This window comes from Protopterus annectens, chromosome 3.part0, assembly GCF_019279795.1.
Source record: "Protopterus annectens isolate FY-2018-M chromosome 3.part0, PAN1.0, whole genome shotgun sequence".
Taxonomy (NCBI): Eukaryota; Metazoa; Chordata; order Ceratodontiformes; family Protopteridae; genus Protopterus; species Protopterus annectens.
In genome coordinates this window covers 1,565,368,277-1,565,388,189 of record NC_056731.1, presented here as the reverse complement: position 1 = coordinate 1,565,388,189, position 19,913 = coordinate 1,565,368,277, and the positions used below count along the sequence as shown (strand labels likewise).

The 19,913-nt window shown below is 41.3% G+C and overlaps 1 protein-coding gene across 1 annotated transcript in view; it reads left to right on the top strand.

Annotated features, from left to right (window-relative positions):
- The window catches only part of LOC122797126 (zinc finger protein 25-like), a 139,525-nt gene that overhangs the window by 60,396 nt on the left and 59,216 nt on the right, over nt 1–19,913 (top strand). The window contains exon 2 of the mRNA XM_044065923.1: nt 13,593–13,719. Within this exon, the coding sequence (XP_043921858.1) occupies nt 13,593–13,719 (127 nt within the window). The remainder of the gene's footprint in view (nt 1–13,592; nt 13,720–19,913) is intronic.

Genomic DNA, 19,913 nt, shown 5'->3' with positions numbered 1-19,913 from the left:
AACAGACACGTTACGGACACACACACACACATTACAGTCACACGGAGACGCAGACAGCACCCTCAACGCACACATATACAGACTACAGCACTCACAAACACAGTTGAACACAGTACCTACGTGGACCGCAACACCGGCAGCAGTGACTAAATGTCCCTTCATATCATCATACTATTACTCGAGGCTGTACTGTTCCGGTACTGTGTTCTATCGGTCTTTCAGCCTCGTGGTTACGCATGTCGGTATGTTACACATTCCATAGTTGGCGTTATCCTATTTATTTGTACCTCCAAGGTGTTATGAATGTCGTTGACCTATCTATATATATTTACAGATATCGCTGAATCCATATATATATCAACATATATCACTCTATTGCCCTTTCTATGTGTATTATATATATGTGGACATATATATATATATCTATATCTATCTATATATATATATATATATATATATATATATATATATATATATATATATATATATATATATATATATATATATATATATATATCTGGCGGGGAACGTGAATGGCACACAGCACCACCATATGCTGATAGGCTCATGTACTGTTCAGGTGTTGACATTCCGTGTTCCACTAGCTGTTGTGTGCACAATGTTTGAGGGCTGCCTATGTAGGAGTCACACATTGGGCCACCTATACATTACAATTTACAGGTGTTCATGTTTGTGTGCCATCCATTTTACTGTGTGTGCAGGTGGAGAGGTGTCAGTCTGTAGGGGCCTACACTGTCAGAGTATGTGCTATACATTCCCTCTTTGCCAAGGCGTAGGCATATTGGGCACGCCTCCGTCTGCCTACTGGGGCTGGCACAGTGTGTTCATGGTCTGAATCCCTCTGTGCCTGTAATGGCCTTGGCAATTGTGGTGGGCTATGAGGGCCTTCACCATTTTGCCCCTGCTGCAGCTGCTTCCGCAGGATCATATTATGTAGCATGGCACATACTATGACAATGTGGGCACACATGCCTGGAGAGTACTGCAAGGCTCCACCAGATGTATCCAAGCACCGGAACCGTGATTTCAGCATCCCGAACACACGCTCTATGATAATTCTGGTTTGTGCGTGTGCCTCATTATGGCGTTCTTGCATGGGTGAGTGTGCATTTCTGATGGGAGTCATCATCCACGGCTCCAGTGCATAGCCAGCATCCCCCACAAGATGGCCATGTGGGATGTCCCCCCTGACAAATACCTGATACAGCTGTGAGGCATGCCAGATATGGGAGTCATGGTAGCTTCCAGGGCTGCCAGCACACGTATCCATGATAATGCCCTGGGCATTGCACACGACCTGGCAGTTGATGGAGTGGAATCCCTTGTGGTTTATGTAGCGCCTACCATGCTCACTGGGTGGTGACTTGATTTGTATGTGCGTGCAGTCTATCGCACCCAGTACCTCCGGGTAGTGTGCCACATGGTGGAAGTGGCGCATATTGCTGGCCAACTCCTCCTGAGTTCGGGGGAAGTATATCTGCTCATTAGCATGTGGTAACATGGCATCCAGGAACTGGTGTAGTACCCTGGATGCTGATGCCTGTGAGATCCCCATTATATCTCCAGTTGGCCTTTGAAAGGTACCTGTGGCCAGTATTCACAGGCTTACACATACCTTCATGTCCACTGGGATGGGTTCCCCTCTGTTGTTTCTGGTTCTCAGGCATGGCCAGCACAGATCCACTATTTGCTGTATGATGTCCCTGTCCACCCTGTAACACTGTACTATCTCCAGGTCATGTAGCCCCTGGTAGGTTACCCTTGGTCTGAACACTCTCCTTCTCCTCCGAGGCCTGCGGTGGTTGTCAGCATCATCCTCCACAACACCATCAGTCTCTAACACATGCTGATGAATCACAGCTATGGCAGCTCCCAACATGTACATTTTAAAAGTTCCCCGTGTGTTTACACCTATGGTGCAGTGTTTGGGAATACACAGGTGTGTGTAGGGTGCTTTCACACTTTATACTATTGTGCTGTGAACACCGATGATGTCATAGGGTGTGAATGTACGATCATAGCTACAGGGTATCTTATGTGTTTTACTACTGGAACTACTATTGTGGTGCCTTTGGTGTTGAATTACATTTGGCTGCCGTGGATTACCTCTTGACCTTCCCTTTACATTTCTGCACGTTGCACCTACCATTTTCTGGCATGCATCCAGCAGCCTACTTTCATTTGTACTTTCATGGACCTGGCGTATCTTGCGTTATGTGTGCTACTGCCGGTCTACTGTCGGTTTGCTTTGCTCTGCTGTGTCAGGTCTCCTATCTTTGCAATCCAATGCCTCCCCTCCTTTCTTTGCATTCCAATGCCTCCCCTATCCTGTTTTGCAGGTTTCTGCAAGCAGACTTGTCAGCTGCCGTCAATTGGCCATCGTGAGTTGATTGGTGTTGATTGCTCATTAGTACTCCAGTTACCCTACTTCAGCATTTCCTTCTTTTCTTCCCCTGACCTTCCTGTTTGTGCTATTGTTCACGGCGCGTGCGTCCGATTAGTGGGTTTTGGGCACGTGTTCATCCCCGTACACATGCGCTTTTGGGCACCATGTGTGCTCTCAGCTAAACGATTCTATACCATCCTCCCCACCCCTGTCCTGCAGCTTTGCTTAACAACGGAAAGGCCAGATTTGCATTGTTCCAATGTGCTTACTGCTACGGTGGCACACCCCTCTGCTGATGTCATGTATCTCCTCTGAGCCACTCCTCGGTGTTATACCGCTGCGCCGTATGGTACAACCTTCATCCGGCGGGACATTTGCGATTCAGTATTATTTGCCTCATTTGCATGGCATTGACTACTAATTCATAGTTACCGCGCCGGACACTATCGCAGGCCCTTAGCAACCCTTGCACCTTGGTTGTGGTGTTCCATGCCTACCATTGTGTATTATGGTGTAAACAGACATTTTTATATTATTTCTTTGTTACAGTTTCCGCACATATGCCCTGCAGTTGTACTGTGCGTTACTGTGGACATGACCTTAAATGTTGTTTTTTAGGTGTTGTGCATCTTTTCATATGCCATTGGCTGTGTATTTCGCCATTGGCATATGTTAACTTTGTGATATATGTGTCTGGCCTGCTTCCATAGCTCCGATGTTCTGTTTGGGAAAATGTAAACCGTGTTTTTTGGTTTACATTTCCGTGGCCTTACGCTACGCCTGCACCACTTCATGAATCACTATATGCCTTCATTTGCATGGTGCGACACTGCACATGGGGTGATTAGCATACCTAAGCCGAGGGCTGCGCAGTTCTGGCATACGCCGGTAGTGCACCTGGAATTGGATCGTACCTGAATCGCTCGACGGCCATATTTGGCATTATACCACCTTCATGAATCCGGGGGACTGACAGGGTATGAAAATGTATAGATATGAAATACAGAAAGCATACGGTTTAGTAAATGTAATTCTACTATTACAGCACAGGATATTTAAGATAAAAATTTAAGAGGCACATAGAAATTAAAAAGGTAAATAGACAGGATTATTAGTTACAGATCTAGCTGAAGATTTACAGAAACAAGTTAATATGTAATTATGCTTCAAGATGAGTATATTATAGGTTAAAAGAGAGAATTTTATACAGAGAAAGAGGCTGGCAAAGAAGTGGGATTGTCAGAGAGATGAAGAAAGTAGACATGAGTATAAGGAGATGAGGTATATTGCGAAGAGAGAGGTAGCAAAGGCTAAGAATAAGGCATATGGAGAGTTGTATTAAAAGTTAGACACTAAGAAGGAAGAAATGGACCTGTACCGATTGGCTAGACAGAGGCACTGAGCTGGGAAGATGTGCAGCAGGTAAAGGTGATAAAGGATAATGAGGGAAACATAATTACAAGCGAGGAGAGTGTGTTGAGCAGATGGAAAGAGTACTTTGAGTGGTTGATGAATGAATGAAGAGAATGAGAGAGAAAGAAGGTTGGATGATGTGGGGATAGTGAATCAGGAAGTGCAACAGATTAGCAAGGAGGAAATAAGGGCATCTATGAAGAGGATGAAGAATGGAAAGGCTGTTGGTCCAGATGACATACCTGTGGAAACATGGAGGTGTTTAGGAGAGATGACAGTGGAGTTTTTAACCAGATTGTTTAATGAAATCTTCGAAAGTGAGAGGATGCCTGAGGAGTGGAGAAGTGTTTTGGTACCAATTTTTAAGAATAAGGGTAATCTGCAGAGCTGTAGTAACTACAGAGTGATACAATTGATCAGTCACAGCATGACGCTATGGGAAAGAGTAGTGGAAGACAGGTTAAGAAGGGAGGTGATGATTAGTTAGCAGTAGTATGATTTAATGCCGGGAAGGAGCACTACAGATGCGATGTTTGCTCTGAAAGTGTTGATGGAAAAGTATAGAGAAGGTCAGAAGGAGTTGTATTGTGTTTTTGTGGACTTAGAGAAAGCATATGACTGGGTGCATAGAGAGGAGTTGTGGTATTGTATGAGGAAGTCGGGAGTGGCAGAGAAGTATGTAAGAGTGGTACAGGATATGTACAAGGGTAGTGTGACAGTGGTAAGGTCTGCGGTAGGAGTGACTGATGCGTTTAAGGTGTAGGTGGGATTGCATCGAGGATCAGCTCTAAGCCCTTTCTTATTTGCAATGGTGATGGACAGTTTGACAGATGAGCTCAGACAGGAGTCTCCATGGACTATGATGTTTGCGGATGACATTGTGATCTGTAGTGAGAGTAGGGAGCAGGTTGAGGAGACCCTGGAGAAGTGGAGATATGGTCTAGAGAGGAGAGGAATGAAGGTCAGCAGGACTAAGACAGAGTATATGTGTATGAATGAGAGGGAGGATAGATGAATGGTGAGAATGCAGGGAGTAGAGTTGGTGAAGGTGGATGCATTTAAATACTTGGGATCAAAAGTTCAGAGTAATGGTGAATGTGAAAGAGAGGCGAAGAAGAGAGTACAGGCAGGGTGGATTGGGTGGAGAAGAGTGTCAGGAGTGATTTGTGACAGATGGGTACAAGTAAGAGTGAAAGGGAAGGTCTACAAGAGGGTAGGGATACCAGCTATGTTAGTGATTGGAAGATGGTGGCATTGACAAAAAGGCAGAAGTCAGAGCTGGAGGTGACAGAGTTAAAGATGTAAAGATTTGCATTGGGTATGACAAGGATGGACAGGATTAGGAATCAGTATATTAGAGGGTCAGCTCAGGTTGGACGGTTTGGAGACAAAGCCAGAGAGGTGAGATTGCATTGGTTTGGACATGTGCTGAGGAGGGATGCTGGGTATATTGTGAAAAGGATGCTATGGATGGAGCTGCCAGGTAAGAGGAAAAGAGGAAGGCCTATGATAATTTTTATGGAGATGGTGAGAGAGGACATGCAGGTGGTTGGTGTGACAGAGCAAGATGCAGAAGAGAGTAAGAAATGGAAACAGCTGATCTGCTGTGTCGACCCCTAACAGGAACAGCTGAAAGAAGAAGGAAAAAAAGAGAGTTTACCAGGTATAACATGTTTAATTATTGTCCAGTTATAATTAAATCATAAATTTAAGAGATTCAGTCTAAAAACATTTCAAATAATTAGCAGACCATAAATGCTCAAGTAACACCTAGTGGTCAAAATTAAAACTGCAAGTTTGTTTACCAGATAAAGAAAACTTATTTTATATATTAATTGTAGTGACCATACCTCTCAAACTCCTAGAGCAAGAATTCTGGACAAAGCTATAAATAATGGGGGGGGGGGGGGGAACGGCCCAAAAATAGGGACACTTTTTTTTAAATATTGCTCTTACAAACTTAGTTGGTAGAAGAACAGGTTTTACATGAACATTAACATGGATTTTCTGAAGGGTATGAAGTTTGAAACTCAAATGTCTGCCATTATTTTCTGACTTTAATCCTCAATGATTTGCCAGTGATTCTCCAGAAAGCCAACATTTTATGAGGAATAGACCAATATGAGGCAAAAATGTAGACATTCTGCAAAAATCTGGACAGTTGAGATGTATGCTAGTGATCATTATGGTGTTCTTTGCAGACTATATTAATACATGTATAACATAATTACAGAATTAAATTCCATTTCAGTAATTTCAGAGACAATTGTTAAAGAATAAATCCTATCTAAATACAGTTAGTACAGGCCTGAGAATGTAAGGTTAGGCCTGTGTCTCCATTTTATATTTTAAAGTAACTACAGAAATAGATACTTGTGTTTGGGTAGCTCAGGAGGAACTTTAAGATCAAGTTTCATTTAAATGTAGTTTGGTAAAGAAAAATACAGTATTCTCATTTCACAAGTCTAGAAATGCAGCCCTATTAACCCAGGCCTTCACATTTTGCATGTGATTTTAGTGAATGCACTTTCAGTCAGTAAAAATAATCTTTGGTATAATGGTTAATTTGTTTACCTTACAGACACAAAGTGTAGGTTTTGATTTTCACATGGGGTCATACCTCCCAACCATACCAAATTACTCATTTTTTGCTGAGTTTTGGGGTCCAAATGATCGTGGCACCCCTTAATTTCCAATTGTTTTTCCAGCTTTTTGTTTTGAAATTTTTTTTCCACGGTTTTGAGCTGACTTCATCATGTGCACAATGACGTTAGCTCTGTCAGCCTGTCGGAATTGAGCTCAAGGGCTTACGTCCACACATTTCCGGCTGTTTGAATGGAATGGGTCTATCTGTGTGGAGCGTACTACTGTATGGATCTATCTGCTGCTGTGGAGAATGGAAAGGAAACTGCTACTTTATTTTTGCAAGGAGATGGAACTGTGAAATGGGCGGAGAACAGACTTGACTTTGGAAAGGAAACAACTGCTGTTTGCTGCAAGAACGGGACTTTATTTTCACAAGGAGAAACAACTGCTGCTGCAAGCTGAACGGGACTTTAGGAGAAGGAGAAACAACTGCTGCAAGCTGAATGGGACTTTAACTTGACTTCTAAAGGTGTGTGTGTGTGTGTGTGTGTGTGTGTGTGTGTGTGTGTGTGTGTGTGTGTGTGTGTACTTGGTGACTACAGGTTCTCAGGCTCCCTAGCCACCACTACTTGTGAATTTATGCCTCATATGTTTTGTACTTTCCATCACTGAAGGATTGAAGTCACTAAATACTGACAGGCATTTGAATTTCAGAATTCATATTCTTTAGAAAATAAATGGTAACACAAAACCTTTTATTCTAGCAATTTTCTAAGTTTATAAGATCAGTATTTGAAATTTGTCCCCATTTTGGGGCTGTATTCCCTCATTATTGGCTTTTCAGGTTTTTTTGTGCTAAGACGTTGACAGCTATGGTGAGAAGTGAGAACTGAATTCTGTATTCCCTCATTATTGGCTTTGTCCAGGTTTTTTGTGCTAAGAGGTTGAGAGCTATGGTGAGAAGTGAGAACTGAATTCACTAAATGATAGCCAGTTAAGTTTCAGTCTTCCTGTCTTTCAAGAAACTGTTGATTTGGTTTAGTGGTGTTTTGCGCTGACTGTAGTGCACAGGGTCCAGGGTTCAAGACTTGGCAATGAAAGGTGGTAACACAACATTTAATTCAAGCAACTTTCCAAATTTATACAACCAATGTTTAAAATGTGACTCTAGTTTTTGGCCTTTTGTCCCCCCCAAAAAAGCCTAAAATTGAAAATAAGTGCGAGAAGCTGTGCAAGATGCTTATGGCTTACACTACTGTCATTCTGTGTACATGTAAAATGGTTTACTATTGTTTTTTCGAATTTCGAAACAACGAAAAGTAAACTTGAACACAAACATTCCAACTGGACACAGTGTCGACCCAAATGATCAACACATTTGAGTTGACATTGTGACCAAAACCATCACGTTATAGCCGTGTAGGAGTTGATATAAATCAGACTCCTATATGAGATGTCACGTTTTTGTAGAGGAGCAAGTCCCCCTGCACCCCCCACCCCCTACTAATATATTCCAACTCTGAGATCACACTACCGTGGGGATATGGATGAATTTCCAATCCTCACTGTACCGTGTTCTCCATGCAGATAGTCAAATACACTTATGTGAATGCACTATTGCATTTGCATAAGTGTGTTCGACTATCCCATCCATTTATATTTTATGCACGACATTCTGATTTTCGGCAGCAGTGCTGCCGACAGAATGTTGTTTGCACAAACCATGGTAAAGCGTGTAAAAAAATATGTGTGTGTGTGTGTGTGTGTATATATATATATATATATATATATATATATATATATATACCCACACACACACACATATATATATATATATATATATATATATATATATATATGTGTGTGTGTGTGTGTGTGTGTAAGTAGACTTTTATCATGGAAATGTTCTGAATAGGGCAGTTTTGTCATTATTGGTTCATGCATTTTGTTTCAAACCCTACTGGAAAAATGTTCAAACAATAAATTTAAAATGTGATTGTGTGTGTAGAAGTAGACTTTTATGACGGAAATATTCTGAATAGGGCAGTTTTGTCATTATTGGTTCATGCATTTTTTTTCATTGCCTACTGGAAAAATGTTCAAACAATACATTTAAAATGCACTCTACTTAAGTCTAACAAGTGTGCTGTATTATACAAGGAATATAATTTAATAATGTCAGGAAGGTGCATCAAAGAACGCATGTATGTTTCTTGTTTTGTGTGCAAGGGGCCTATGATTTGAAAACAGCCCAAAGGTAATCTTTATCCACCACTGGCCATATGCATTTTCTTTGGGTTTGGTGTGGGTTTCAATGCTGTTTCAATGAATGTGACTTTGAAGGGCAGAGAAGTTTTAATGCCAGCTTTTCCAAGTCTATTTTCATTGTGAGACAGTATTGCTTTTTTTAGTAAATATCACTGTGTTTGTGCATTGTGCTATAAAATGCAAAAATAAAATCCAAATAATCATTGTAGAAGTAAAGCAGTATGCACATATTAGTGTTTATGGTAAATGGGGTGAAATAGCCAGATAATGGGACATCGGAATGGCTGCAGGGGGACTCTGGTGCTATATTTTGGTTGTGTTCTTCAGTTTGCATTTGAAAGTTGGTATCCCACAATTCCATCGGAATGGGCGGGGGTTATGTAATTATGTATGCAAATTTTACGTTAATCAGTGTACAGATTTGTACCTATTTTTCATGGGCCTTGTCCAGATTTTTTTGATGTTTCCAGGTTGAGAGGTATGCATAGGGTAATTGGCTTGGCTTAAAATGGCCCACAAGGGCAGTTTGCCTAGTACCAATCTTTGAAACTATGAGTCTATACTGATAATAATAAAATGTGCTAACAGAATGTGCAGTTTTTTGAGTACAAACAGACCTTGTTTAGCTGGTACTAGGATTGGGAACCAAGGTTGAAGAGGCGTTTAGACATTTGCAAGGTTTTGGTGTTATTAGGAGAGACTTCAGACACAGCTAGTTATTTAGTTTGTTTTGAATGACATGCAGAGAGTCATGACAGTGCAGTCCTTACAAGTTTTGTACGGACACTCAAGAGTGACTGCAGAAGTTAGGTCAAATATTCAGCATTCCAGAATATTAATTATATTATTCAGGGGGAAAAGAATGTGAGTGCAAACGCTGTAGACATAATCATTTAGTCTGTTTCAGTTTGTCAGCACTGTTATTGGAGGTAGTAAGATATGACATTCTGAATAGAGAATTGATGGACAGTATAATGAGTGCAGAAGCTATGGACATTAGGATTTCATTTGGATATTGTTGACGTCTACCTTCAGTGTACATAACAAACCCGAATTAGTGTATGCAGACTTTTATTTTGAAGAGTACAAGAAGATTTGACAAATAGAGGAGAGACTGGCACCTGGTCAGCACAGTTCTGGGTAATTAAAAGATAGACATTCATTCCAGTTTCTTTCAGTTATTTCCAGTTTTTTTTCCAGTATTCTGCAATCCTTTCAGTTCTTACATCCATATTTAGTAACTGAAGAACCAGACAGCTGACCTTTTTTTCAGCCACAACCTAGACTATAGACATAAAACTCAACAAACATCAGCACAGAGTAACATATAATGCAAAATTGTCATTGAAAACCATACAAGTATGTGAGTTTGAGTGAAATTAAAATGCACTCTGTGTAGTTGCATGCTTGCATGCATATTAGAATAGCTGAATGTATTTTCTGGACAAAAATAAGATGCAGACTTGGTGCTTCAGTATGCAACTGCATCTCTTCAAATGAATCAGCAGATACCCAATTATGGCAAAACCATGGATTCTGCAACAGCTTTTCAGCCATGTTATGACCCAAGATAGTGGTTTTAAATCTATGATGGTGACGGTTGGCTGCTTAGGATATTTTGGGTTACATTTCTAGTTCTTTTTCCTCTTGTATTCTGAGTACTGTTTTAGTTTAGCATTGGATTTGTTTAGTCTGTAGTCTCTGCAAATGTCTGACATGAGTTGCCATGACAGTTGACTGCGTTTTTGGAAGTTTTACCAGGAATGCTAACACACCTGATCTGGTTTGACTAGAATAGCAACCTATATGTTCAAACAGCCAAGCTGTGTGGAAGAAGCCACTTTGTTCAGCAAGCCCCAAAAGACCAGATTAGATTTATTGATTTATTTTTTCATGAAATGTTGAAGAGTTATTTTTGGGCTGCTTTGCTAGGGTTATGCGTTTTGGACTTTACATATCTTTCTAACTTTTGGGATAAGTGTGCTTGCTCCCACTGAGCCTGTCAATCTACATTATTGTTGGTTGTACATTGCTGCAATTTATTTGATGCTTGGACTATGTGCAGTCTTTGTTTCAACAGACCTTGAACATTAAGTTTGTTGAGCTGATGTTTAAGGGAGGGTGCTTGCAGTTTGAAGAGAAGGAGAGTAAGTTATGGAGATTTAGGGAGCTAATGTACATTTATATAATAATCATTGTACATGTATTTATATATTTATGTGCAATTGTGAAATATTTAATTTTTATTTCATTATTAAATTAACTTTGTGCAGTTTGACTGGATGAATGAGTTGGTCAAAAATACCATTTCAGCTGTGATCCAGGCCACAAGGCAGTGACAGTAAGAAACTTATTCATGTTGAAATCACAGAGTTGCAGTATTTTATCACTAATGAGTTAAACTGAAAATTGAAAACAGACCATGCAAAACATGCAAGACCAATTATCAATCATATATAGATTTATATATAATTTACTGCAATAAGTCATGTACAAAGAAATGACATTCTGGCTGTTACCACAGATGGTTAAGTTGTTAATGAGCCCCTTTCTGTGGCAAAGGGTTTGATTCCATCAGCCTTCATTTGCCTATTATAAGAACTTGAGGAAGCCACTTAATCAGAAAGTGCTTGGAGGCAGTTGGGAATTTGAGCTAGGTTCCTCTATGGTCTCCTTGGACAGCATGTCTAATAACTACCTATGGACCTTTGACAGAACACTAAAGAACAATAAGACAGTCATGGAATAAAATAGTATGTGGCATTGTAGTGGTATGGAGCTCAGCATGTAATGGAAGTATATGGAGGAAGATGAGATTATCCTTTGTGCAGCATGAACATGTTGATTGTTTGAGTACACATTCTTGACCTTATTCTGTTTCAAAAATAGTTTATCAGTCTTCTTAATTCTCAGAAAATGAGTTCTGTGTGGGTGGTGCAATTCTAGAAAGGCTTTTTTCTTTGTAGAAAGTTGGAAAAGAGGTCTAACTAGCTACAATGTGTTTTGATCTCTAAAAGTGTACCCGGAGGAGCAAGTGAAAAGTTATGTACCAACTGGTGGGCAGTGAGAGTCAAAAAGTATTTTAAAAGTGAATGAATAAAGAAGGAAAGTAGATTAGGCTGTAAAAGGTATACATTTATTTTTGCCTAGATGGAGGTACAGTGATGTTTGTGATTTGGTGCTACATCTATGAATAATAGTATTTTATTTTTAATTTTCATCATATGGAGGTATTTTGAGTAGAGTCGCCATCAATTTTCATTCTTGGGTACAGTACATTGATGCATAGCTTCAGTGTGTGCTTAACCCCCAAGTACATTGATGTATAGCTTCAGTGTGTGCTTAACCTAAGTACATTGATGCTTAGCTTCAGTGTGCTTAACCCAAGTACATTGATACATAGCTTCAGTGTGCTTAACCCAAGTACATTGATGCATAGCTTCAGTGTGTGCTTAACCCAAGTACATTGATGCATAGCTTCAGTGTGCTTAACCCAAGTACATTGATGCATAGCTTCAGTGTGCTTAACCCAAGTACATTGATGCATAGCTTCAGTGTGTGCTTAACCCAAGTACATTGATGCATAGCTTCAGTGTGTGCTTAACCCAAGTACATTGATGCATAGCTAGCTTCAGTGTGTGCTTAACCCAAGTACATTGATGCATGCATAGCTTCAGTGTGCTTAACCCAAGTACATTGATACATAGCTTCAGTGTGTGCTTAACCCAAGTACATTGATGTATAGCTTCAGTGTACTTAACCCAAGTACATTGATACATAGCTTCAGTGTGTGCTTAACCCAGGTACATTGATGCATAGCTTCAATGTGCTTAACCCAAGTACATTGATGTATCGCTTCAGTGTGCTTAACCCAAGTACATTGATACATAGCTTCAGTGTGTGCTTAACCCAGGTACATTGATGCATAGCTTCAATGTGCTTAACCCAAGTACATTGATACATAGCTTCAGTGTGCTTAACACAAGCACATTGAAACTGTACTTTTTCCTGCTTTAAGAGTTAAATATTAAAAATTCTGTGTAAAGTTTTTATTTGACTCAAAGCCTTTTGTGATTGTGTGTTTAGCGTTGTGATAAAAGGGACGTATTTCCAAATAATACATTTTTCCTTATCACAAGGAAGGGGACAACCATGTGGGCCAGTAATATTAAGTAAGCATTATTTTTTTTTCTTTCTTGTAGCTGACCATTAGCTGCCACCAGCTCATCCTCTCATTTAATGGGTCTACCAGGCCTGCCTTAGTCTGTTTTGGGCTCAACCCATCCCACATCCAGGGCCGGTAAGAAGATCAAGGACTTTGGTACACTGTTGATACTACTGACCCCCCCCCCCCGGCAGCCTTACCACCTCCAGAATCACTGTGCTCAGAAGGTGCATGCATGCTTCGAAACGCGCATAACCTCCTGACTGAATGGCCCATTGCTTACACAGCATGACTGTAATTAAGCTTGTACGCTGATTATTATAGTGAGTCTAGGCTGCTTCATTCTCACCCAGGATGGGCAAGCAAACATTGATATTTCACTGTCATCCTTCACCCGTGGCCCCTCAAGAACTTGTGATGGTAATTGACCATGGGTCATTTGGAGTGCAGTAAGGGCTTTATCCCTCTCTGCCATGGCAACATAAAATGTGAGTGAGTTTTGGTAATTTTTATAACATTAGATTTCTGGTTAGTTAATTTTTTTCTGCTTGCTCTGTCTGTGGGTGATTGAAATGTTCTAAAACTGTCATCCCGTGAGGTGAATGGGAGAACAACATTACCTTTTGTCAGGGAGTAACCAAACTATCCCTTGTACTGCAGGATTTAATTTGTCTTTTCCCTTAATGAATGGTTAGACTTGTTAGTGTGTGCAATGAAATTAAAGGTGATAGTAAAATTTTTTTTGTCTTTCAGATGCCGGAGTCATTCAAAGATGTTGCTATCATTTTTTCTTCTGATGAACGGAAGCTGTTAACCAGAGACGATAAAACACTTTACAGGGTTGTGATGGAGCAGAATTATGAGAACATGGTGTCAATAGGTAGGCATATTCTCAGAAAGGTAACATCCTTTAGAAAAAAATAAGCATGGATTTAAAATTAAATTTGATATGTATGTGGTCTAGGAGCATATACAATGTGAAGTGACCCATGGATTCCATAGTGGTATTCCTTTGAACTTCAAAAAATGTAAGAAATCAATAAAATACACAGTCATTGTTATGGAAGACGTCTGATTTTGAGAAAGAGAAAAGCATGGAGTGCTATGTATTACATGATTTTCAACACCTGTCTTATGAGGGGTGAACAGCTGATGTGTAAATGTTGAAAGTAATTTCCGAATGGTTTCTAAGAGCCCTTTCTCCAGAAAACTTGCGCCAAAATTGCATTTAACAAAGCACCCTTTTCTTTCTGTTGATATATACCTCACACATTCATTTTTTTCATCAGAAAATTCAGGCATAAAGACAAAACATCCCTTTTGAGTTTGCCATCAGCATAAAAATAATTGTGGAGGTCTTTCATAGGTATATTTTTTACCCCTACTGCTTGCCAGTCATCAGCCGTCCCACAGTCCATTGACCATTCTTCCATCAGTGAAGAGCTGTTCATGGGAGGCTGTCACTCATGCAGTCACCAGGGTTTTTTTTCTGTTATTCAACCTAACCCTTTCAACACTGGCTGATATGCATGCTTGCAAATGCAATTACCTGCTTTGTCTTCTTGTGTGAGCTTGCACATTCGCACACATGCTTAATAAAAGCTTCTGCATGGACAGAGACTATAGCCCATACACTGTATGTTGGGCACCTTTCTGTTTAGTAGCTGCCAACATTGCAGTGGGCTACCCTCCTTCTTTCCCCAAAGATAATTGAGCCAGTAGGCTTCCCTACAGTTGGTTGACATGAATTCCCAAACTTTATTTGCCCTCAGGAAAAAAAGATAGAGTCAGAATATTTGATAGCTGTTTTCCATTGGAAATCACTGCCAGTGCGATATCTAAGTGTGTACCAGCAATGATTCGCTTCTTTTGGGAGAGTCCTTTTTTCTTTGAGAGTGGAGTTTGTGTGTGTGTGTGTGTGTGTGTGTGTGTGTGTGTGTGTGTGTGTGTGTGTGTGTGTGTGTGTGTGTGTGAATTCCATCATGTTTTAGAGGCATTGTTGTATAGGTTCATAGGTAGGTACTAGGCTATCTGCCCGAAGGCATTTATACGACTAACTGGAATGTGTTGGCTTTCGCCACCCTCTTAGATTAGTTCCCTGTGTCTCTGTCCAGCAGAGCCATTGAAGTGATCCCTGGGGTAAACTTTGTTTCCCATCCACTCGTCAAGGTTTCTCTTGAAGAGGGTTAGCGAGGAGCTCTGCCTAATGTAGATTGGAATCTTGTTCCAGAGCATGGGAAGTCTCTGGGACAGGAATCTATCCCTCCAGCACGTCCTATTTATTGTTTGTGGTGAGGTTTAGATAGCTGGAGCATGTGGCTCGAGGGGATATGGTTTTCTTTAGATGGAGCATGTCCATCAATTCTGGGTTGGACATGGCCTTGTATGTCAGGCAGAGATCACCTCTGATTAGGCGGTATGCAACCAAGTACAGCTGGAGTTACTTCAGTCGAGCTGCATAGGGCATCTGCTTGAGGCCAGTGATCCTCTTGGTGAGGTACTTCTGTGGTCTTTCCAGTTGTTGCAGGTGTCTTGTAAGGTACATCCCAAATGGAGCATTGTACTCTATGATGGATCTGATGAGTGATGCATAGAGAGGCCCAATGTCCTCTTTCGATCTGTATGCAAACCCTTTTGTGATTAGGTGGGCCACATAGAAGGATTTTCTAACCACTTTGGCAATGTGATTATCAAAGGAGAGGTTACTATCTACTTGGGTCCCCAGATCCCTTGATCCCTTATTACGTCTTCTGTATTTAGGGGGCTACCACCTGTGTGGTAGTTTGTGGGTACTTTGTTTTTTCCAAGGGGGATGACTGTGCACTTTTTGGCATTTAGCTTGAGGCCATGGTTTTGATACCAGGTATCTGTCTCAGTGAGACCCTTTTGGAGGATATCTGTGTCAGCCGGAGAGTCATATATAGCCCCTAGTTTGCAGTCGCCTGCGAACTTGGTCAGCCATAGTCCTCCTATGCTTGCCTGTACCTCTGAGAAACATATGCTGAACAGGAGGGGTCCTAAGACTGAGCTCTGTGGAATGCCACTTGTAACTGGTTTAGAGTCAGACCTAGCTCCTTCAACTCTTGCTGTGTGGGTTCTGTCCGTGAGCCAGTTGGCAACCCATCTAGTGACGTAGGGGTTTATGTTCAGGCTGGTGAGCTTGTCTGTAATACCTGAGTGGGGAATGGTGTTGAAGGCCTTTGTGAGGTTTAGGTAAGCTGTGTGGACCACCTTTCTCTCCTCTATAGCCTTGGTAACTGTCTCAAAGAAGTCTACCAGGTTTAGGAGGCATGATCTGCCCTTAACAAAGCCGAACTGGGTAGGGTCCAGTGTTTGGAGGTTTCCAATGTCTCTTTTAATGAGATCCATGCTGATGCGCTCCATAGCTTTGCAGACCAAGCTAGTCAGGCTTATAGGACGATAGTTCCCGGGGTCTGTTGTGACTCCACCTTTGTGGAATGGAATAACCATTGCTGTGCGCCACTCTGTGGGCACGTAGCCTGTGGAGAGGTGTTAGTTCATCTTTGAGCTCATGTAGTACGCAGCCTGGAACACCGTCCGGTCCCATTGATGCTGTGTTTTTGGCTTTGGTGAGGGGCTGTTTTAGCCTGAGTGTCTGTGATTTCAGGGGCACTACATTCTTCTGGTATAGTTATGGGCCCTTTTGGGGGTGAAGTTTGCACTGAACCTGTCTGCCAGGATGTTGGCTATATCGGTCGGTTCAGTGTATTTTGTGCCATTCTGCACTAACTCCGAGCAGATCTGAGAATTGCCACCTAGATTCTTGACATAGCTAAAGAATGCCTTGTGGTTATCTTTGGAGTCCATGGCAATTTTTCTTTCGAAGCTAGCCTTGGATGATTTTATGAGGGAATGTAGTTTCTTGCTGATACTGATCAGGGATGTCTTCCCTTCTTGGGATTTTACTCTTTTCTGTACTAGTTTCCTCCTTCTATTGTATAGCTTGTTTATGGCAGGGGTACACCAGACATGTTTCCTTTTCTTGGAGGAGTGAGTCTTGGTTTTGTTTGGGATAGCACGATCCATGCATTCTTGTAGGTGCCCATAGAGTGCATTAGTAAAGGATTTTGCAGCTTGGACAGTGTTATCCTTCAGCATGGGGGCTTTGAAACTTCCCACCTCGGTCTTAAGTAACGTGAAGTTTGCTTTTGAAAGGTTTTTCATGGTGGTTTCTTTGACCGGGGGAGGTGGCGGAATGTGGATATCCAGAGTGATTAGTTTATGGTCAGATCTAACCAGCGTGGGGTTGACCTCCTGTGTGGAACACCGGTCACCCATGTTGGTGATGACCAGGTCCAATATGTTGTCACCTCTGGTGGGGGTGTTGACCAGTTGATCCAGGGCGTTTGAGTTTATAAATTCTAGGAAATGTTGGGCAAGAGAGTTTGTACTTAAATAGTTCTCCCAGCTGATGTTTGGGTAATTGAAATCACCCTATATCAGGGTGTTTGGTAGGACCTTTATGTTTCCAGGAATGCGAAGAGGCGGTCCTGGGACATGATGGGTGATGTGTAGCAAGCTATAATTTGCATAGCAGTTTTGCCCATTGTTAGTTGCACGTGGATGATCTCTGAAGCATCGTGCTGTGCCACTAACCTGGAGGTGTGGGTATCCTTGATGAATATGAATACTCCCCCACCTTTTGTATTTCGGTCCAGGTTTTTATTTTATTTATTTATTTATTTTACATTTGTTAACCGGGAAAGTCCGACTGGATACATGTGCATTTTCAGCAGAGGCCCGAGGAGAAAAGCTCCAAAATAAAACATTTAATATGATGTATGCAGTAATATTAGCAATTTAACAAAAATCAAAAGAAAAAAGCAGAAAGGTTACAAATTTAAGAGAATGTTCTAAGTAAGGCAATATTTACATAGATATTAATCAGTTTAACAGATATCAGAAGTCAACTACAAATAGGTTCCATAATGACGAAAGTTTTGAAGTAAGGTTTAAATTGATAAGAGAAATCAAAAAAGTGGGAGATGGAGGAAGCAATAAAGGGGAAAAAGAACATATTAGAGAAATGAGGGTGTAGGAAGAGGAGACAGGAAAAAGAAGGTTGTTTATAAAGAACAAGAGGAAGAATGAGGTAAGAGAAAGGTAGGTTGGGTAGAAGGCAGCAGAGGCTGAGAAAGGAAGGTAGCAGTTCAGATGATGGAAGCTAGAGATAATAAAGGGGTGGAAGAAAATGTATGGTATGAGTTGTAGCCTGGTAGTGCTGGGGTGCTCTCTGGAGCCTTAAACCAAGTTTCTGTTACTGCACATATATTGATTTTCTCCATACTGAGGAGTGCCTCGAGTGCGTGCATTTTGAGGTTTAGACTTCTGGCATTGAGTAGCATTATCCTCAATTTTTTGTTACTTGTGCTATTTACGGCGGTGGGTTTGTCTTTTGAGCCTTGCCTAAAAAAGGTACTATGGGGGTGGCAAGAGCCTTGGCCAATATTCGAAAGCCTAAGGGTGACAGGTGCAAGCCGTCTCTAGTGAAGCAGCATGGCTTGTCGAGCATGTCATCCCAGGCTGACAGACACTGGGTCCCCTTTGAATGACACCAGAAGCTTAGCCAATTGTTGAAATTGATAATTTGTTCTCTATACCGTGGTATCATTCTTGGTGAGGGCAGGATGCTACTCAGGGTCAGGGTCATACCGGCCTAGGGTACGTGATCAGAGAGCTCCTCCATGTCTCTTTTCATGTAGTCCAGGGAGGTACGGCTCAAGTCATTCACACCAACATGGACAATGACAGAGTCATATTTGTACTTGTTCTGGAGTGACCTGAGTGCTTGTGTTATGTGGCAGATCCTGGCACCTGACAGGCAGCTAACAGTAACTGTTCTCCTTGTTCAACCTAGTGAGTGGGACGTAAGTGTGCCTGAGTATAGAGTCACCTATTACTAGTGTGTTGGGTATGTTATTTTGCCTTAAGGACTGTGATTGTGTGGCACACTGGTTTTGTGAAGTATGTGTTTCATGGTTTGTGTTGGGGGGGGGGTGGAGGTTGCTTGGATGTCTCTGTTGCTTTTGCAGATTGTTATTTAGAACCTCCGAGTATGTTTTTGTGTATTTATGTGTGTTTTTTGCCGGTGCTGGTTTCATAGGTCTATGTGAGACTGGTGATGTGATGCAAATAATTCCCTTCTCCTCTTCAATGCCTGGTCCAGTCTTGGTTTGAGAGAGCTTAGCCTCCAGTTTGGCTGTATAATTGCATCTCAAACATGTATTAGTGTTTGGTGGAAGGAGGGAGAGGGTTGTCTGTGTACATGAGGCAATTGTAACATTGCCTCAAAATGCCCAGATTCACCAGTTGGACCAGAGAGTACACCTGAAACTGCCCTTTGGACATGCCTGGATAGGTACAGTCTACTGTTTTACTAATTGGCTGGTAAGGTCGAATATAGACCCTTGTCATTCTCTACAGTATAGGGGGTCTAGTGCTAAGGTTTATTAGTGCTTGCTATGAGTTTTGAGCAAGTGCCGGTATGAGAAGTGAATGGTTTGAGTGCTTAATTTGAAAGTTTGTCTAGTTCCAAGGGAAAAATTGAAGAGTAGACTTTGTGGAGCCAGGAATAGTTATACCCTAGCTAACCGGCGCGCAAAACCGCACAAATACGGGTTTTATAGCAGGGAAATGAAAGAGATAGAAATTAGCCCAAAATGGTCAATAAACTACTAATTTCTGGGCTGAAACCACTCCTCCAGAGACAGATAGGCTGCTCAAAGCTCCCTCTCTCACAGTGAACAGAGAAACTTCCTTCTATCTAAGTAATGTATTGGCAAACACAGAAAACACATGAACACCTTCTACTTACATAGTCTCAACCCAACATGACAGCATCACATCCTTTCATATTTTCATTACTTCTTGCAAACAGTCTTCAGTAATTCAAGCTCTGTATATCCAACAGTGATGATTTGATAGTGGATGTCCCAACAAACTTTGCTTTCAAATGCCATTTTATACCCTAAGGTGTGAGTGATCATTCATGAGATTTACTAAGGTGTGAGTGATCATTCAGGAGATTTTCCTCCTGGTATTAAAGTCTTGTTA